This window comes from Fusarium tjaetaba (genome assembly GCF_013396195.1).
Source record: "Fusarium tjaetaba strain NRRL 66243 chromosome Unknown NRRL66243_c0000391, whole genome shotgun sequence".
In the NCBI taxonomy this organism is placed as follows: Eukaryota; Fungi; Ascomycota; class Sordariomycetes; order Hypocreales; family Nectriaceae; genus Fusarium; species Fusarium tjaetaba.
The window spans coordinates 102,890-123,022 of NW_023501587.1; the positions used below are offsets into that span (position 1 = coordinate 102,890).

The window sequence follows — 20,133 nt, forward strand, 5'->3', positions numbered from 1 at the left end:
ATGGCCGATGTCATGATCCAGACTCCCCCAGTACTTCAAGGCCCATCAGAGAAGGAGCGGAAATATGACCGCCAACTCCGACTTTGGGCTGCCTCGGGTCAGGCGGCTCTCGAGTCGGCCAATATCCTCCTCGTCAACTCCGGTGCAGGTACCGTCGGCGTTGAGACTCTCAAGAATCTTGTTCTGCCTGGTATTGGCCGGTTCACCATTGCCGACCAGAATATTGTAACCCATCAAGATCTGGGTGTCAATTTCTTCGTAGATGATAGCTGGCTGGGCAAGTCCAGAGCTGAAGCTTGCACCAACTTTCTCTTGGAACTTAATCCTGAAGTACAGGGTGAATGGTATCCTAAAACCCAGGTATGTTGTTCTATCTGCTCAGTCGCAACCATCCCGCTGACATATCTCAGGGTGAATCTTTCCATCTAGATCACTTTCTCAGTAGCTCGCCTACATTCACCATGATCCTATATGCACTTCCTTTGCCTCAAGATCAGGTTCAGCTAATTCAGGATTATTCTCTCCAATATAAAATTCCTACAATTGCAGTTCATTCTGTTGGATACTACTCCTACTTCAAGACCACAATACCTGGCACATTTCCTATCGTTGACACCCATCCCGACGAGACCGCCACGACAGATCTGCGACTTCTAGCCCCTTGGCCCGAACTCCTTGAGTTTTCCCAGAGCATGACTGAAAACATCGACAACCTCGATAGTCATGAGCATGGTCACTTGCCTATGGTCGTCATTCTCCTTCATTATCTAGAACGGTGGAAACAAGCTCACGGCGGCGCTTACCCTACCAGCTACGTCGACAAGACCGCATTCCGCAAAACTGTCTCGGAAGCCATGAGGACAGACAACCCTGAAGGAGGCGAAGAGAATTTTGAAGAGGCTGTAGCTGCTGTGATGAAACATGTCGTAAAGCCCTCCCTCCCCAGTTCTCTTCGACAAGTCTTTGACTATGTGCACCAAGATCCTGTAAGAATGAATGTAACTATTGTCAACTTTATTGCTAATGTTTGCCAGGAGGAGATTACATCAGGCTTCTGGGTCATCACAGAGGCTGTGAAACGATTCTATGACCAACATGGCCGCTTACCTGTCCCTGGGGGACTGCCTGACATGAAGGCCCAATCCAACGTGTACATCAAACTACAGAATATTTACAAAGAACGGGCCCGCCAGGATGTTAGTCAAGTTCTGGAAACCGCTCGAAGTCTTCCTGGCGGTCAGGACGTGGATCCCGAGCAGGTCGAACTCTTCTGCAAGAATGCTTCTTTTATCAAGCTCATTAATGCCCCTGGAGGCAAGGCTACCAGTCTCGATAAGCTTGTCGGTAAGTACAGCTCTTCCTGGCCAGAAGGACTTTCAATAACATATAGCGTCCAGAACAAGAGCTAGCAAACGACGAGATATCAGCCTTTGCTGGGCCCGAGATGCCTCTATCCCTGGTCCCACTGTATCTCGCCCTGTTGGCAACATCAAATACCAAGACTGCTTCTGCAGATGAGATTATGGGTTTCATTGGCAAGGTTGCACCAAAAGCCACGGAAAACGAACGATACAAGAAGACTGCCCAAGAGGTTGAGCGCGCGGCCGGTGGCGAGCTTCACAACATATCAGCCCTTACTGGCGGCATGGTCGCTCAAGAGATGATCAAGATCATCACCAAGCAATATGTGCCCATCGACAACACTTGTATTTTCGACGGTATCGACAGTCGTTGTCAGGTCCTCCGCCTGTAAAGAATATTGGCCCTTGGAGGTATCTCATAGGAGAGATGGAAACGGAGCAATGTCACGATTAATGACTGGATAGAAGGATTTACAATAGAAACCATCGCATCGAGCGACTTTGAAGGAATCGTGGAGTAGCTCAACGTGGTAGGGTCTCCTGACGCCATCTTCTGAATAACAACAGGTTTCGGTTTCCATATCGCGATTCTCACTCAACCCCAACCGCAATCATCGACCACGTGTTCGCCCCAGCCGTGAGCAAAAGACGATACTTGCCCGAAAACAAGAAATCAAAGACACGCTCCCAGCAAAAAGGACATACAACAGCGGGGATTCGCTGGTCGTCACCGACCCAACTACTAATCCGCCGGTTAGTGGCTTGACTATGGGAGAGCGGACGGGATCCCGTATTTTCCACTACCTATGGTCGTATGTGGTCAATATGATGATGGTGTTGATTATGGCCACTTCGCCTTGCATGTTCTATGCAATGAAGCGTCCGGGACGCCTCCCGATGTTCCTGGTATATGAGCAGATCATGTTGCTTGACTAAGACAGTCCCACTATGAGAACTAGTCACGTTTCATCGAAAGACTGCGTTTCCGCAGTATCCTGAACTCATGAGTACATACGTACGAACAAGGCCTCATTCGGTGATAGTTGTGGGTTGCGGGGCCATCGACACTCCTGGCATCAAACATGTCATCTCGATATCAGGCCAGGAACCGGTGAGGAATTACGTTCGTTTTTGCCATCGTAAGATAACTATACTAAAGTCTAGCTACCTATATTCTGGCAAGGTATGTTGTGGCCAACGAATGAGCGCTGTGTTTGAGTTCGCCTGCCACGAGCTCCTTGCCCCAGCAAACTGATCAAGTCCTCCACCGTCAGTCACCCTTGCTGAATATTGCCAATTGCTAAAAGCCTCTTCCTGCCGAAAACTCTCTCTCGCATCTTCCCGAGATACCTGTATACGCTAGCAGGGTTGCCTGAGTCGCATCTGTCTCTGGATCGACGCTCTTGTTGCCGGTGTGGAGGCTGTGAGAACTTTGACGGGAACTCTCTAGAAACGACCGCAATCATCAAGGTACAACCTAGTTTGCTAGTCTCATAGGGCTACCAGTAAGTCCTCCTATTGCTCAGCTTTGGCAAAGAGGGCGGGAGCTTCAACGGAGGTGGGTTGAGAGGGAGTGTTTCTTTACCCCGGACGTCAGGTGGCAAGCGCTCTACCACGTCTCAAGTTGATCAACAGTCGTATCAAGGGCGGATCACGGAATGATTTACCACTCACCGCTTTATGGCAATACGACGTCTTCTTTCAGCAAAGCTTCTGCTCTTGCTGGACGTTGCCACCGCCTCTACATTGGCTGCCAAGTTCTTCAAGCCTAGTGCTGTCTGACCTCCGCTGTAAGGTACGCACAGCCTGCATGTCTGAGTAGCAGCAATTGAGGCCAAGAGTGTAACAAAGACCTCATGTCCAAGTTTGTACAGTGTAGTTGTTGCGAGTGTTCGTGGCGAACTGTATTCCTATGAAGCAGGTCGGCTGTCCAGCAGTGCCCCTATAACAAGCCCGGAGGTTTATTACCAGGACAACAACAACTACATCATTAGACTCATGGCTAATAACAAAGTTTACCTAACGCGCCGGATCTGCTGTGGATCTCGCAAGGAGCACTGTCTCCAGCCATCACTCGGCTAAGCTATATTTGATGTATACAATGGCCTTGTCAAGCTGTATGTTTGGTGACCTCTGGTCACATCTAGGCATGAACCACGGGATATTAGGCGAAATCGAATCAATCTTCGGCATTATTTTGGGCCGTCTCTGCTAGTCTACACTTGGCACCGAGTTTCGGCGGCTACTAGTCTGAACGAGTGCAAGCTCATGGGGTCTCCAGTGCCGGATTTGAGGGGTGCTGCCATGACATGTTATCAGATCGAGTCACATATGGGGTATATAAGTGCCACTATACTGTTTTCTTCACTGCTACTGGGGATGCTACAGGGGCTCTCAGCATTCTACAAGTATTATGATCGACGGACATGCAAAAGGACCGTGACCGGATGTTTAACGGCGTGCCTATCGGAGGACAGAATGAGGTTCTTTCTTCAAGATTCTAGTGTCTGGTGTGACGGAGAACCCGAGATTTCCGAGATCTTTTCCAGGTTAAACACGAAAATCCTGTTCCGGTGAGGGAGGCATGAAGCAGAGCTACAGTTAGTGTCCAGAGCTTGTCGAGTGAGTGTTGCCAAGGTCGAAGTGCTCATGGCAGCAGAGTATTCAATATTCATGCAAACCGTCAGCAAGAAGCAAAGAATAGGGTGTTGAGCTGCTGATGGAGGGTTAGTTCTGGGTTGAGTTTATTCTTGATAGAGACAATGTCTGATGTTGAATCCGGGCATGATGGTAACCACGGGTTTACGCTCCGACTGGCCGCTCGACCTGGAATCTCAGGCGTGGCTTTGAAGTGTCCAGCGCATGCATACAGGAGACAGACAGACGTATCCGTACATATCGATGGATTAGATGAGGGTAGAATCACGAAGCTGTCTGGAATAGCTCGTTACAGTCAGACCCATCCGGCCGGAGGGGGCAGAGGCTGAGGACAGCGGGCGAGGGCCTGCCAGAGTGTTCCGATAGCCAACTCACGTGGGAGCATGGTCGGTAAATCAGGCCGGCTCATTCTGAAGTGGATGAATCTTGGCGCCGGGGACCCCAGGTCTTTGTAAACTGAGGAGAGCAGTGAGCGGGCCTCTCTCTGAAGGGATCAGATCGAGGGAGTCTCCGAGAGTCTCGTGGAGCGTGACGAGCAGTGGACACGGAGTTCGGTATCAGGAGTAAGTTATTATCCAGCCGGATCACGGTCACCTTCCCTGAAAGGTAACCAGGGTCCGAAACAGTTGGAGGGCTTGGAGGGGAAAACCCGGGGTAGAAGTCGTGGAGCTGGAGGGGATTCAGAGAAACGGGCCGAGGATCCCAGACCCTTGGTACTAGTAGAGGGAGTACATATTAACCAGAGTTCTGTGAGTGGTATGAAAGAAGTCTCCGATGGGTCGATTAATGATCACACGCGCTATGCGAGGCTCATTTTTGACAAGAGTGCGTGCATGCGTTTCTGTTCTGTTCTGTTATGTGCTAGGTCGGTCAGTCGGTGCCTTGGAGAAGTTGGGTGTCCCATCCTCGGAGGTTGTCCATGTGAACGAATCGCTTGCCTTGCTTGAATTGCTTTGATTTGCTTGTGCCTGCGTGTGTGCTTGTGTGTGTGTGTGTGTGTGTGTGTGTGTGTGTGCGTGCGTGCGTGCGGTGCGTGAAGTGCGCGCTTTTGTTCTAGTTGGTGAAAGCAAGCAAGGTGATGTGTGATGTGGTTAATTACTGAGGCAAGACTAAGGTCAATGGGGAGGCGAGTGGTAACATCGGATGAATACCTGCATGATATAGCGCTTGACGGAAAATTCGTCAGGGAGAGCGGAATTACATTCGACATTATCCTTACTTTTTTTTTTTTTTTATTTTTTTGTTTTTTTCTATTGTCTTGTGTTGTGATGTGAGCGCTCAAGGATTGACGGACGATCTGGCATATAGACAGATGATAGATAGGTAGATAGATCTCATACATATACGAGCCAACATGTAGGTATGGATGTAATCCACTCTATGTAGTACACGATCTCGCTTGTCAACCCAACACGTAGGGACATAGGGACGTACGCCTCAATTGTACAGTCAAAGCAGATCATTCAGTGAATGTTGGTTCATCGATTGAGTCTCTTCCCCAGGAATACCCCGTAACTTGTCAACTTAACCATAAAATTGCTAAGTCCGAAATAGGAAGCTTGAGATGTGGTTCCTGGATAAATGCAAATCGACCAGGGGGCCAGGGCATGGATAAACGTGATAGGACAGCAATCGGCGGCGGCTCGAACTACATACATACATGCACACTTGGATGCATGCATTTGGCCCCTTCATCTCGTGGCCTTTTACTGCCCTGTTGCCTGTCGCATTAAGCCACCACAGTCATCCTGTCCCGTCCTGGACTTGGCCTTGGACTTGGACTTGGACTTGGACTTGCATGGGGCCGCCGATGTTGAAGAAGCATGACGAGGGACCGCCGTGTGATGGATGCGAGGCGATGCTACTGTTACTGTTACTCTTCGGGAATAAGGGACCTACCGCAACGCCGAGGCCTCTAGGAGATCTTGCTTACAAGCTTGGACTCTGCTGCTGCTGCTGCTAGTTAGTACTCCTCCTCCTTCTCCTCCGTTGCAGCCATCAGCCGACTGCCGTGAATGCTTCGGCCCGCCCAAGCCAATATGCCCGTCATTAAGGGCTGGGTTGGGTTGGATTGGCTTGCAATGGTGAGGGGATAGCGTTGGGCTCGGCTGGGCTGGACTCGACTCTGGAACTGCAGGTACTCCTGAATCGTCACCTCACATCACCATGCCTTGCTTGAGCCTTGCCCTGTCCTGCCCTACCTCATTGCGATTGTTGGTATGATGCCTTGAGGGTATTCGTGTATTCGTACGGATACAGATATTGCCGGTGCTGTCTGTCTTTGGCCAGTCTCGATGCAATGCAGAAGCGTCTAATTAACCTCGGGTACAATACACGAAATGACGCGCAGAAACTGATCTGTCGTGGAGGTGACCCAGCAGATCACGTCCTGTCTCGTCCTACTCTGAGCAAATCTCCTCTGCAGGCATTTCCAAATGGGTCGCCATGCCCGAACACAATCGTCAACAAACAGGACCCTGAGCTTAACCTGCTTTTAATTTCACGTCCCATTACTTGGGCATAGTCAAATGTCATAGCCGCCCCCCTCTCATCTCTCCGGGCAAAAACCAGTCGGTCGTCTGCTGCGTATCCGTAGTGCTGTGTCGTGTCGTGTCGTCTTATGCTACGCTACCCCATACGCTCTGGATCGTCCCTCTTCATGCGTCCTTTTTCAAGGACTTGCATCATCCCACGAATGAGGACCCTGCTCTCCTGTTCCCCACGATCCATTCCCGTACGTCTAGCAGCGTTACTTCTCCGCATTATCTGCTAGGGGTGGCGCCGGCTCGACCGTAACATCGTCGCCGCTACTTTAAAGTCCTTGGCAGACCTGCTTCACTAACAGCACTACTTAATAAGTGTGGTGTCCAGCCTTACACAGATCAAAGATTGGGGGCCCTTTCTCTTCGTGGCTTGCACAATAGGATTATCTTCCTGACTAGCGCTGTCAACTCCTTGTTAACATGTCTCCTTCAAGTACAAAGGTTGCCGCTGGTGGCTCCTTTCACACCTGTAAGTCAACCTCAACCCATCATCATTGTCGTCTTCATATCCTGACAGCATCAAAGTCCAGGGCATCATTCCCAAAAAGCAGCCCGCTGCTTCCAGCAGTGCAAGACCCAGAGTCGCCGGCACTCGGCGTATAACAACTCCCCATGCCTGTACCGAGTGCAAACGAAGAAAGATCCGGTGCGATGGCAAGCTGCCATGCGGCCAATGCATCACCAGCCGAGCTCCAAAGAGCTGCTCTTACGATAAACATCGCCAGCGAATGATTCCGTCCAGAAAGTAAGTGACATGTCAAAAACTGAAGACCTCTTGGGCTAACTGTCCTCCAGGGCTCTGGATAGCTTGGCACAATCTCTCGAGGAATGTCGGTCAGTGCTTCGGCGCCTTTACCCAAACCATGACGTTTCTGCCCTGCGGACCATGGACAAACAGGAACTTATCAACCTCCTGGCTCAATCACAATGTACACTTGGAGATCCTCTTCCATCACCACCTCTCGAATCATCATTCCCCAAGCCAGACACATCCCTGGTCCCATCAGACTCTCTCCTGGAACTTCAGTCTTCTCTCGAGGCTGACCTCGACTCGCTCATTGGAGAGCTCGAATTTGAGATACCCACCGAACAGCTTGAAACCAATGATGGATCCGGCTATCTCACACAACAAACCTGGTGGGACTATAGCTCACGGCAATGGAGCTCGGCGCCTGTGCCATCTATGATGGAGGGTCAGCCATATGGCCATGACTTGGTCACTCCGATGCAACACTCGATGTATGAGGATGAGCGTGGAATCTACGGCTCGCTTGAAATGAGATGACGAAAATGTAACCTTTCTCTATGTATTTTTACATGCGATTCCCGACTCTGAGTGGGTATAGGGGCACCATGCACCCCCGGGGACGCAGGTCGTCTCCCTGGCCGGATCACAGCTTACGACAATGAAACGAGGTCACGACCCTTTACTTGCTTTACGTTGTTTCGCTTTACTTTAGGTACCTACTATCTACAGTATGACTACCTACCTACCCACCTACCTTAGGTAGGTGCGCTTTGCTTTGCCTCTCTTAGGTAGTATCTATATACAAACACATAGTTACATATCTCTTGATGTCTGAGTACCTTACCTTAGTACCTAAGGTCCCTTGGCTTACCTACCTACCTACCTCAGGTACTGTCTCTGTGTTAGCTTCCATCTCTCCAATCCACCGTCGAGGTGATTTCCATTGAAGTGCACCTATGGTACTAAGGTACTATACCTATAGGTAGGTACCTTAGTGCCTTTAGGTAAGCAAACTTGAAGTTCCAAATCTGGAAGGCATTATCGCGGTGCTCCTCCTTCCCACGTCTGTTGGCATCAACCATGACGAACCTATCCTCAAGATGATTTGCAAACCATCCCCTTTCATCAGAAAACAACCATTCTTGGGCACGATTCGTTTGCGTGACGCGGGCGCAGAATCAAAGAGTAGTAGACATGGAGCATGCACTCACATGCAATAACCTCAAATGTCGAAGAGAGCTGAGCGAACGTGCACTTGTGACGACATGCAGGTAAGCATATTTCATTCAGAAGCCAGAAGCCTGCGATGCTCTGACACCAAGATTAATAGCCATATCTTCTGCATCGAATGCGCCCAGCGACTCGGTGTCAACGGACAGGAAGCTGATCGCCGCAACACATGCCCTGCCTGCCACTCTCAACTAACCAATCCGGACGACGCCGTGATTACGAACCTGAGTCCAAGTGAAGACTACAAGACCAGTGTTCTAAGCGGACTGAGCCCCAACGTTATCATGGAATGTGCCGGCCGCGCTCTCAGCTTCTGGGCTTACCAGACCACCCAAGACATCTATTACCAGCAGTATTTATACAAAACCCTGACCGACAAGTACTCAAACCTCAGCGTCCGCCTTGAAAAGACCGTAAACGACGCTAATTCGGAGATCGAAGGTCTTCACCATAAGTTGTCAAGTTAGTGCTCTACTTCTCCCAAATTCGCACCTATTCAGCTGACACAGAGCAGGTCTGGCAGCAGAACAAGATGCTCTGCGGCGCAAGAATGACGAAATCTCTCGGGCTTACAAAGACAAAAGTCGTAAGGTCCTGCAGTTACAAGAACTCTACGACAAAGTCAAGAGAAAGGCTGAGCTCGGTCAGATTCAGAGGGCAGCATCGGATGCTGTTGACTCAACTTTACAAACAAACCAGATGGACTCGGGCTATGAAGTGAACTTACCCACACAAATACATGCTGAAATTGTCCCTCCGCCAGCCTTCAGCCAGAGTCATCGCATCGATATCTCGGGAATGAACACCGGCCTCTCACGAAACTATACAAATATGACAAGAGAAGGAAACCATTGGCCACGACTGGGAGGCTCATCCCATCGTGAGCATCTTCATTTCACCCACATACGGTACTTGCTAACGTATGACAGGCGATACATCAGAAGCCCCTGTTGGTGGCCTCCGTCGATCTGGCATCAACACAACATCCGTACATCAAACGACGACATTGCCAACTCTCGCAGGAACCCCGATTCCTGGTTTTGGCGGTACAAGGCAGTCTACAAACACGTTTGCTCCAGGTTTCAGTCATCATCGGGGTAGTCTGGCAGGTGTTGGACTAACATCCGGCATCAAAGTCAGCCAAGCCAATAACCCGCCAGCATTAGATATGCCTTCGAGGCATCTATGAAATGAACAGAACATTAAGAAAGTGGCCGTCTTCAGTGCATCAAGCTTGTTGCGCTATATTCTGTCGCTTTGTTCGCAAGACCGGCATTAGCGATAGATATTTGATGCTTCAGAACAAAGGAGGGGAAATTCAATAGTGGTTTTGCTTTTCATCTGCTCAATAGTGTTCTGGTCTGGCGCTTTGTTCACACTGATAGATAATTTATTCAATCAATGGCTTTGATGGGAACACAGTGACCGTTGAGAAAACATATATGCGTTTTCTTGTATGTGGTGACTGAATCGTAGACATTAAAAGCAGCAGTTTCCACAGCATTCTAAACTCGATCTTCTCTTCTCCATAGGAGAGCAGCACTTATTTCGAACATCACATACTTTTCCAACAGGCGATCAAACATGCAAGACAGCTTCATCGCTAAAATTAAATGGCATACCCAAGCGGCACTAGGTTTGCCGTCATCTGAGCCATCAGGTTCGGGAGACGGTGGTAAACCTGTGCAAATATTCGCGCGCATCAGGGAAAAGACTAGGGGATGGCATAAGCTAAGAAGGATTGGGGCTAGACCTCAGAGTCTACGGGCACAGTATCTCGTTGAACAAACCAAAATTCAAGGTACGGTTTCGCCTCCAAACATTATATCACGTCCCGCCATGGAACTGCAACGGCTTCCCCCTTTACTAGCGGAGCTACCAGGTGACAACAGACATACATATTCCCGGGCGAGACTTGAGCGAAGTCAGTCAGCGCAGCGACATGAAACTCCTGGCTCTCGCCCAGTTCCTGCCACTGACGACTCTCATCCACCCGGAGAGAGCGGCAAGTTCATTATTATTTCTGACCCTATACGCGATCATGCGATGGACTCTGGTCACCAGCACAAAGACACACCTCATGAACAGAGAGACGGAATTGTTGAACATGAGAGGGATCTCAAGATACTATCGGGTGAACCTTGTATTCCTCTAGGTCCAAGTCATGTCGTCCAAGATGATGCTGAAATTCTTCGTCACGAGACACGCATACAGACGATCCGGAGAGATTGCGAACAGCTAACGGAAATCAGAACGGAGCTAGAGCGCCAAATACTCGAAGCGAAAGAGTTTGCCTTCAAGCTGTACTGCCAGACACATGAATGGGAGTATTGGAGTCCAATTCTACAAGAACCTGTTCCCCTGCTGCAGGTATTGAGGGGACTTCAAACGACCATGCTGTGGCTGCAAGCCCGCGTTCAGTGGTACGAAAGAAAGTACCCTGGGCTTCGTGAGCAGTACAACAAGGACATGGGACTGCAGAACAAGACTTCTGCGGTGGTAAGGCTGGAGGATGGTGACATTTAATTAAGTTAGCTGGGCTATGCTGAAGCGGATCGTTCTTAACATCGAGGTACCTATATTGTTTAGGTAGGTTGGGATTTTTGCGGTTTATTCATCACCCCGGATCATTCATATATTGGCTTCTACCTTTTTTTCGTTTCATCCTGTTTCTTGTCTCCAACAAGTGGTTGTCTAGTTGTATGTGACAGATAGGGGTGTCTTTCGAGTTTCCCGGGCAAGACAGTATGTAGATTACAATGACCGAATGCGAATAAAGACGATACATTGGAATAAATGAATATTTCCCCTAAGATAAACTATGGTCCAGGGATACCATCCGGTCCATCGAACGACACTATAAGTGAGTGAGTGTGATCAATCAATTTACGACAATGTTCGTATCAGATCTGGCTCATCTCACTGTCTAGGGTATATCTATTCTTAGACTTTCACGTGATGCAAAGCTTAAAGTTTCAATGGCATGGCCGCGTAAGGTACCTAATAAGGTGGGAGGTAGGTATGCATTGCTGACGCCATTCCGCATACTGCATGTATGCGTACAGAATCCATTCCAGCGAGCGAGCCAACAGAATCGAAGCAATGCCCCCTGTGGTTCTGTTTTCGTCCCTTCCATTTCCCTCCTTATCATCTTATCAACAGCAGCCTTCCTTATCTTGAATCACCAGCTGTCCTGTCCTGTCCTACTGCACTGCACTGCGCCGTATGCACTATCTTGGTCCAATCAATTCGAGACCAAATCCACTTCCCGTCTCGTGTCTTCGTCGAATCCTTGTCAAACTTCATCTTCGCTAACCCTCTTTTGGCCTTGATCACTTCTTCGTCCCGGTCCTTGTTGGAATCTTCCTACAAGTACGACTCTTGTTTGCAACTTTATACCTGCAACTTCCACTCGCTTACGCATCCGGATGATGCTCGACACTCGCTTCACTTCCTAAATTAGACCTATTCAACGATATCCTTTCGGGGGCCGGCCTCTAGTTTAATCTCGTTTGGTCTTCTCGACGCTCTCGCTATCGTCAAAGTCGAAATATCATCAACTTCGCTCAATTGGGGATCTACCCCGTATCGAGCGTATCGCAACATCACAAACCATCGCATAACAGTTGGAACAGCTCGTCCAAATCCGATTGCGGTATACTTATCAAGAAGAACATTCGCGACGACCAAACAAGTTACGCCAACTCATATCTAATTTGATCGGTCCGTATCGTCGCTGTTGCACCTGTCAGAACTAAACAACCCAATCTTCTACCCTAATGGGTAAATCATGTCGGTATTCGCCTTCTCGCTGGTAAACTTTGACTAACAGTTGTGTCCCATACAGCACAGTATGGCGTCATTCTTGACGCTGGTTCCTCAGGAACTCGAGTATACATCTACAAGTGGAAGAATCACGCCAAAGCTACCAAAGATGCATCGGCTGCCGAGCTCAGGTCTCTCCCCAAGATTAAGCTCAAGGAAAACAAGAAGATCCATCCTGGAGTGTCGAGTTTTGCAGAGAAGCCTGCGCAAATCGGCCCCGATCACCTACAGCAGCTGATCGATATCGCTCTCGACGAAGTCCCCGACAGCAAGATTTCCGATACTCCCGTTTACCTCATGGCAACGGCCGGCATGCGATTGCTACCAAAGCCTCAGCAGTCGGCACTCCTCAAATCAATGTGCACGTACTTGCAGTCGAATACGAAATTCATTCTTCCGGATTGCGATGCCCATATTCAGGTTATCTCTGGCGAAACCGAGGGTCTGTACGGCTGGATAGCGGCGAATTATTTGTTGGGCGGCTTCGATCACCCTGAGGAGCACGACCATGGCAAGAATCATCACACCTATGGCTTCCTCGATATGGGTGGCGCATCTGCTCAGATTGCCTTTGCTCCAAATGCAACTGAGTCCGCAAAGCATGCGGATGATCTGAAGATTGTGCGCATGCGAACACTTGACGGATCACCATCGGAATACAAAGTCTTCACCGCAACCTGGCTCGGATTCGGTGCCAATCAAGCCCGCAGCCGTTATGTCGAACGTCTACAAGAACATTACAATACTGACTCTACCCACGAGCTGCCTGACCCCTGCATGCCTCGTGGCTTGCGAACTACTCTGGACGGTGAACTTGTTGAATCAAGGTCGGATAAGACAGTTTTGGTTGGTACTGGAAAGTTCGACGAATGTTTGACGGTAACCTATCCTCTGCTGGGCAAAGACAAGCCATGCGAAGATCAGCCCTGCCTTGTCAACGGCCAGCATGTACCAGGTATCGACTTCGACATTAATCACTTTGTTGGTGTTTCAGAATATTGGCATACAACTCATGGCGTCTTTGGCGGAAAACACAAGGCTTACGATCTGGCGACATACCAAAACAATGTCATGGAATTCTGCAGCCGCGATTGGTCGGACATCGAGGGAGATCTTGATAAACGCAAGAAATCACCAGAAAAGAAGGCAGCCGAAGCCCGTTTGGCTTGTTTTAAGGCCTCATGGCTGATTAATATGCTGTACGACGGAATTGGCATCCCTCGTGTTGGTCTCGAAGGCGGTGCAGCCAACGACACTGTTAAGGACGATGGTGAGAAGTCATTTAACGACCCTTTCAGGCCGGTGGACACAATCGACGGTATCGAATTAAGCTGGACTTTGGGGAAAATGGTCCTATACGCTGCCGGACAAGTCCCTCCGTCCGGTTCTGAGCTGCCTGTCGGCTTTGGAAGCAATGTGGACAAGGGGATAGCGAAAGATTTTGAGTACGCCGGCTCTTCACCTATCGCACCCCACACAGGGGACGACGACGACGACGACGACGACCTGGACGATCTTCTGAAAAAGCCTGGGAAATCAACTGGTGGACTCGTCGCATTTGTTCTGATAATTCTGTTGGTCGCCTATTTGCTCCGCAAGCCTGAGCGAAGAAGAAAGATATTCAGCATGATTAGCCGGCGAAAGCGATCAGGGAAACCAGGCCGCGGCTCCTCTCTTGTCCACAAACTCTTCGGGCGAAACTCGGGGCCATCTTATGAGAGAGTAATGGAGGAGGGTGACTTCTCTGATTTTGAGTTGGGCGATGTCGATTCGGATGAACATGACCATTCGGACAGCAGTAGTAATGGTTCGCGAAAGGGACGAGCATCGGGTCTGGCAACACCTAGTATCTCTGCAGGTCGCGCGGACGAACTCACTCGCCCTCCATCAGCAATGGATCGTGCCGGACTTGTAGTGCGGACTGAAAGTCGAGAACGGCTATCGCCCTCACTGTTGAGTGCTGGCCGAAAGAGCCGCAACGGCAGCCCAACTCGTGCGAAGAGTCCATTCATGTCGCCTGTACGGGAAGATTGAGCGCTTCGATATGATTCATGAGGACACATTGATGCGAAATTTATATTCATCTGGTATTTTTTATTCGGGGGGAGCAACATCACGGCGCCAGGGAGTTTGGTGGAACTGGAGGAGCATTAAGATATGGCGTTCAAAAGAACGCATAAGTTGTACCATAAAACAGAGTCTTGGCAATTGTTGATCTGTTGGTTGAGTTTGGGGACGAAATCGGGGTCTCTCTTGGATATCGCACTACGTTATTTGTCTGGAGCTTCTGGAAGTGTTTCACAGCGATGTTGTTTCTCGGTAGGGACGTACGCTCAGTTGTGCGAATTGGTATTCAATTAATCAATTTTGTCAGTCGCTCAAGCAGGCACTTTTGTCTGTTGGTTTATTGCTATGATGCCCGCCCCCATAAATACCATACCAGCCAGACTCGCCTTTTCGCCCTTGAATATATTCACTCCCTGCCCGAATATTATACACCTTGAAGCTTTGATCGGGCATATCCAGATGCTTATAAGCCAACACTAATCTGACTGCTTCTCCAGGAAACTAGGATCTGCCCGAACTCTTGATTCAAACTTGCGCCACCAGTTTTCAAAGGCTTTGAGCGGCACAACCTCAACACCACCAGGTCCTGCTGTACCGCTGAAGCTCGATAAAAAATTGAATGCGTTCTGGATGATGCGTTGTGCGAGTATAGCCGTACTGGGCTGGCCGCCTGATGAGTTGGCAGACTTGGTGGCAGCGAGTTCTTGCAAGCGCTGGCCAACAGACACTTCTGGCTCAACTGATATACCAATCACTAAATCGCTGGCCTCTCCTCCCCCGCTGACCTTGAACATGGCGCTCTCCTTTCCAGGGCCTATACCTCCAAGAAAGCGGAAGTTGGGTGTGCCACCTGACTGAGCTGCTGCTGCGACATCGGCGGCAGTTGCTAGGTAGATTGCTGCAGCGGTGTTGGGCGGGAGACTTATGCCTGGTAACATAAAAACAACAATATGTGAGAAGTGTTTTGTGGTGGGGAGAGCGTAGAGGAGTGAGGTTGCCGAGGGGGTTGAAGAAGGTTCTGTGATGAGCGGTTGGCCCGCAGGGACGATGCCAAAGAGTGGGCTTGACATTGATATGGTGGCACTACGGAGTAGTATCGGGATGAGTAAGGTATAGGGGATCTTGAGATCGATCGATCAATCATATGATAAAGGAATGTTTTATCCTGACCAGGGATAGAAGGGGAAGGCTGTGGTGAGTTGTGTGTATAATAAGGGTCCTTTGTCGTCGTTTCGCTGGCTGGTACGGAGTAAGGCAAGGTAAGGTAAGGTAGTCTAGGTAGTGTGAAACGATTGGTGGGTGTTTCGAGGGTAATCTAGAAACAAGTGGAATTTTGACTGAGTACCTACGGAGTACCGTAAGGATAGCAATGGAATGGACCCGATCAACGGTGACCTCATATGGTAGACAAACCCCTAGGGTTCCCCACAGGGGTCTTTAGGGTAGGTATAGGCAGGGTTGCATGCCAAGTCGACCCTCGATGTTCCAATACCCATACCATAGTAGGTAGTGGAGGTAGGTCAGTAGGGCGACAGAAACATTGAGAATTCGGCTATACTATACGAGACTGAAGGTACAAGGAAATGTATCCCTCAACTTTCTGGAGTCTTTGAAGGTATGTCTAGAGCCAAAGTTAGGAGATTCATGGAGAGCGTATGTAATAAGTTACTAACTTGGTCTCACCGAGGGGCGTGGGGCTACCAACATTGGATGTCGCCAGTATCTCGTCCTTATTTCCTGATGTAGCTTCACCGAGAAAACCAGACAGACAACAGCCAGAGCCTCAAATCACATCCGGACAGATACACTATCTAATCACTCCCGAAGAGCATATAGTAGTACATTTCGAGCGCAGGTGCTTACTCTGTCAAATTCGCATATAAACCGGGCAACTTTGGGAAAAGCCCGCAACTGCATCAACCTTCTACTGCCAAACAGTCGGTACCCTGGTTACTCAATATTGACTTCATCGTCTACCTACTAACCTACCGTACTTAGGTAAGTACCTATCTATTTAAGCATATACGATATCAGATCAGATACGAACCAAGGATATCCCACCAACACAACAGTTCAAGCATCCGTCCTTCCCTGTATCAAAATGGCCAAAACAAGCATCGATCTCATCGATGAAGTCGACATGTATGATTCCAAATTCCTACCATTCTCATACCTACAAGTGTAACTCATCTCTCAAGGTTCCCGTATGCCGAGACTGATCCCGATGCCTTCACCAAAATGAATGCCGGGCTCTATACTCTGGTGTGGAGAGATAGCCAAGGCACATACCCTATTGGGTACATCCTAGACCGTGTGGTCAGAGAGCTGCACCGGGTTCCTGAAGAGGCCAGGGGAGAGATGGAATGCGATGACGAGAAGAAAACTATTGTGCTCTTTCAGGAACCTACGGAGGAACAACGTACTCGTCGCGCAGCGACCCTGGCCGACTATTGGCGGAAGAATGGGACATTCCCTCTTCTCCGTCGCTGGCGCGACGAACTCTGGCCTGTATATGGACGTAGTGGCGAGCTATTGTTCAGCATGGAACGAACTGCGATAGGCTTGCTCGGCACGGTGCGTTACGGCGTTCACATGATCGCGTATGTCAAGGATGAGGCTGCACCTCACGGCATTCGCCTCTGGGTCCCTACGCGTGCTCAGAACAAGGCAACCTTTCCCGGCATGCTTGATAATACCGTGGCAGGTGGTTTGATGACAGGAGAGGACCCCTTCGAATGCGTCATTCGCGAGGCTGACGAGGAAGCCAGTCTTCCTGGTGATATCGTTCGCAAGGGTGCCAAGTTCGTCGGCAATGTCACATACATTTACATCACGGACGAGGGACAGGTTGGCGAAGGCGACTTCATTTATCCTGAGTGCCAGTGGCTATACGATCTCGAGCTTCCCAACGATGTGATCCCTCAACCCAAAGATGGTGAGGCAGAGAAATTTGACCTCTGCGACGTTGATCAAGTCAAGGTAGATCTCGCCAAGGGTCGATTCAAGTCCAATTGTGCCCTCGTCACCCTCGACTTTTTCATTCGTCATGGAATTCTCACTGACGGAAACGAGCCCGAGATTGAGCAGATCAAGCGGAGAATGCGCCGCGACATTCCTTTCCCAGGTCCGCATCAAAGCAATTGGCGCTCGTTGTGATTTCGATAGACCAGGCTCACAGAGGCGAGATAGAGTCTTGGACTTTGAGAATCATTGGGGGCCAACATGGCGGTTTTCGCATGGGTATCATTAATGTGGCCTGGAGCTAGTGGTAACACAAAAGCCTTATAGTGGTGTACAAGTTTTGGCGCTTCTGCTTATTTCTTGACGAGAAGGTACACGTTGTCGACACGGAGGGGTGTCAGTTTCTTGATAGGGCCTTGAAGCGACATAAGAAGACCGCCGAAAGAGCAGTAGGCATTGCTGTAGGTCAGATTCAGTCAGCAAACATGGATGTTCCAGACTCGGTGACAAGGGGGCTTCATGTAAGAGACGCACATGGTATTTCCATCGAATGTTTCCTCGAACTTGTAGATCTTTCCATGGCACACGTAGTCATAAAGGTCGGCGGCTGTCGCTGGCGCATCACCACCTTTGCCGACGTCTCGCCAGCCCTTCTCGTCCTCCTTGCTTCCGTCCAGAGAGAGAGTAGTAGACAAAACTACGTGCAGAGTGTCGGAAACAGCACAGGGGAAGAGCTCGATGTTGATATCTAGAGTCATAACAGTCTGAGAGTCGCTTGAAGTGCACGAAATGCGGGCGACACGGTCATACTTGGACTGATCATACTCAGTCACAGTGAAAGATTCTTCGAACAGAGTAGCGTCGCCGCTCGCCATATTGGGCAGTCGAGAAGAATGAGGAAGAACGGGTGGGATGTCTTGAGGGAAGAAGAGTGAGTGCTTTGTATCGATCGTTAAGATTTTCGCGTTGTCGTTCAAAGAAGAGAAAATGTTTGGATGCGGCTCGGAAAAAGGTGGTGGATACCTACTGTACCTAGGTAGGTGGGGCACACCTCACACAACAACCCAAGGTACTGAGTTCTCAAGGTACAGTAGGCACTTACCTTACATTCAGCTTCTCGGAGGACTATCCATCTGCTGAACAGAGGAGAAAGAAAACTACAACTACTCGCACACGAAAGACAGAGACAATGTCTTTTCGCAAGCGCAATGTCGTCATTGGAGCTGCCGGGTCTTCATCTCCCATCATTCGGCAAGAGAAGTCTCTTGCACCCGGAACAAGACCATCTCCGTTAGATGGACGCTTGACTACCTCTACAGGCACGCAGTCTTTGGATCAGCTCTTGTCAGGTCATGCCGGAATGCCAATGGGAACTTCATTGCTCGTTGAAGAGACAGGAACTACAGACTTTGGAGGAGTACTGTTACGATACTATGCCGCCGAAGGACTCGCCCAAGGACATCAAGTTCACCTCTTGGGGTTTGGCGATGCTTGGAGAAGAGAGCTTCCTGGTCTCGGCAGCCCTGATGGCTCTAAGAAGAGCAGCAAGCCAACCTCATCATCAGACGAAAAGATGAAGATTGCTTGGCGCTACGAGACACTCGGACAGCGCAACGTCCCAGTCAGAGGTATGCTCTGTGCGCTTCCCACAAGGGCCTAATGCTGACCTGCGACTTATTGTAGATGCCCAAGCACCAACAACTCCCGGACAGACACCGAGCACCTTCTGTCATAGCTTCGACCTGACCAAGCGTCTTGAAAACAGTGCCATCAAGGGTCAGCTGCACACAACCACAGTGCAAGGTCCCATGGCATCGCCAACAAACACGCCGTTCTGCAAGTTTATTGCCGATGTGACATCCAGAATCAAGAGCTCGCCACCTTCTACAGTTCATCGGATCGTGGTTCCCGGCCTCCTCTCGCCTACACTGTATAATTCTGCTGCCAGTCAACCCAATGAGGTCCTCAAGTTCCTCCATGCTTTGAGAGCACTCCTCCGGCAGTACTCCACCCAACTTACGGCATTTGTGACAATCCCAGTCACTTTGTTCCCTCGATCTACCGGACTAACGAGGTGGATGGAGTTACTATCCGATGGAGTTCTCGAGTTGATTCCTCTGCAACACCAAGCTCCGGTTGTGCGGGAGCCCGGAAACGAAGACAAGGGACAAGGACTACTACGTGCCCTTAGCTTACCTGTGTTCCACGAAAAGGGCGGCGGTCTGGAAGGTTCCTGGAACAGGGAAAACCTGTCTTTCAAGCTGAGCAGTTCCAGTGGGTTGGTAATTACACCCTTCAGTCTACCACCGATCGGAGATGAGGAAGAGCCAAACAAAGCTTCCAAACCTAATGATCACAAGAAGGAGACCTTGGACTTTTGAAGACAAGGTAATCTGATGGTTCACCTGCTTTTATGAAGGGCTCTGCCTTAGAGTCTCAAGGTCAGGAGCCTTATCTTATCTTTTCCTCCCTACCTTACCCCACTCGCCTAAAAATTTTATCACCTAAAAGCAGCTCCAAGCTCTCAATCTCTCTTCTCTTCTTTCTTCCGATCAACATCAACAATCACAAAAGGTATGTCAAAATCAATCTTTATTTCTCTCGCAATTCATCCACGCAACTCGGACACAATGATTATACACTTATTAATCTGTCAATCCCCTGATTTTCTGTGACGACACACAATAAAATTACGAAGACGACTTATGATGTTGTCCTTTTCACACTTGCTTCTGCTCGC

General features: G+C 49.5%; 9 protein-coding genes across 9 annotated transcripts; 7 read left to right on the forward strand and 2 right to left on the reverse strand.

Moving 5' to 3' along the window:
• Nucleotides 1-1,753, forward strand: FTJAE_13212 (amyloid beta binding 1; the record flags this gene model as incomplete). The annotated part of the gene is made up of 3 exons (XM_037346333.1): nt 1-360; nt 411-1,344; nt 1,398-1,753. 3 exons carry the CDS (start codon nt 1-3, stop codon nt 1,751-1,753), a joined length of 1,650 nt encoding a protein of 549 aa, XP_037199779.1.
• A 5,229-nt stretch (nt 1,754-6,982) lies between these two features.
• FTJAE_13213 (lactose regulatory) lies at nt 6,983-7,847 on the forward strand (the record flags this gene model as incomplete). The annotated part of the gene is made up of 3 exons (XM_037346334.1): nt 6,983-7,031; nt 7,088-7,307; nt 7,358-7,847. The coding sequence occupies 3 exons, from the start codon at nt 6,983-6,985 to the stop codon at nt 7,845-7,847; spliced, it is 759 nt and encodes a 252-aa protein (XP_037199780.1).
• Nucleotides 7,848-8,504: 657 nt separating this feature from the next.
• On the forward strand, nt 8,505-9,729 carry FTJAE_13214 (e3 ubiquitin ligase CCNB1IP1; the record flags this gene model as incomplete). Its single annotated transcript, XM_037346335.1, has 4 exons — nt 8,505-8,581; nt 8,641-9,002; nt 9,055-9,420; nt 9,470-9,729. 4 exons carry the CDS (start codon nt 8,505-8,507, stop codon nt 9,727-9,729), a joined length of 1,065 nt encoding a protein of 354 aa, XP_037199781.1.
• Nucleotides 9,730-10,124: 395 nt separating this feature from the next.
• On the forward strand, nt 10,125-11,066 carry FTJAE_13215 (golgi apyrase; the record flags this gene model as incomplete). The annotated part of the gene is made up of 1 exon (XM_037346336.1): nt 10,125-11,066. One exon carries the CDS (start codon nt 10,125-10,127, stop codon nt 11,064-11,066), a length of 942 nt encoding a protein of 313 aa, XP_037199782.1.
• A 1,253-nt stretch (nt 11,067-12,319) lies between these two features.
• FTJAE_13216 (golgi apyrase) lies at nt 12,320-14,399 on the forward strand (the record flags this gene model as incomplete). The annotated part of the gene is made up of 2 exons (XM_037346337.1): nt 12,320-12,323; nt 12,373-14,399. The coding sequence occupies 2 exons, from the start codon at nt 12,320-12,322 to the stop codon at nt 14,397-14,399; spliced, it is 2,031 nt and encodes a 676-aa protein (XP_037199783.1).
• Nucleotides 14,400-14,908: 509 nt separating this feature from the next.
• FTJAE_13217 (uncharacterized protein) lies at nt 14,909-15,502 on the reverse strand (the record flags this gene model as incomplete). Its single annotated transcript, XM_037346338.1, has 1 exon — nt 14,909-15,502. One exon carries the CDS (start codon nt 15,500-15,502, stop codon nt 14,909-14,911), a length of 594 nt encoding a protein of 197 aa, XP_037199784.1.
• Nucleotides 15,503-16,533: 1,031 nt separating this feature from the next.
• On the forward strand, nt 16,534-17,588 carry FTJAE_13218 (thiamine pyrophosphokinase; the record flags this gene model as incomplete). Its single annotated transcript, XM_037346339.1, has 2 exons — nt 16,534-16,574; nt 16,631-17,588. The coding sequence occupies 2 exons, from the start codon at nt 16,534-16,536 to the stop codon at nt 17,586-17,588; spliced, it is 999 nt and encodes a 332-aa protein (XP_037199785.1).
• Nucleotides 17,589-17,746: 158 nt separating this feature from the next.
• On the reverse strand, nt 17,747-18,268 carry FTJAE_13219 (DNA-directed RNA polymerase chain RPB8; the record flags this gene model as incomplete). The annotated part of the gene is made up of 2 exons (XM_037346340.1): nt 17,747-17,852; nt 17,928-18,268. The coding sequence occupies 2 exons, from the start codon at nt 18,266-18,268 to the stop codon at nt 17,747-17,749; spliced, it is 447 nt and encodes a 148-aa protein (XP_037199786.1).
• Nucleotides 18,269-18,380: 112 nt separating this feature from the next.
• FTJAE_13220 (elongator complex 4) lies at nt 18,381-19,774 on the forward strand (the record flags this gene model as incomplete). Its single annotated transcript, XM_037346342.1, has 3 exons — nt 18,381-18,429; nt 18,479-19,021; nt 19,077-19,774. The coding sequence occupies 3 exons, from the start codon at nt 18,381-18,383 to the stop codon at nt 19,772-19,774; spliced, it is 1,290 nt and encodes a 429-aa protein (XP_037199787.1).
• Between the last annotated feature and the right edge of the window lie 359 nt (nt 19,775-20,133).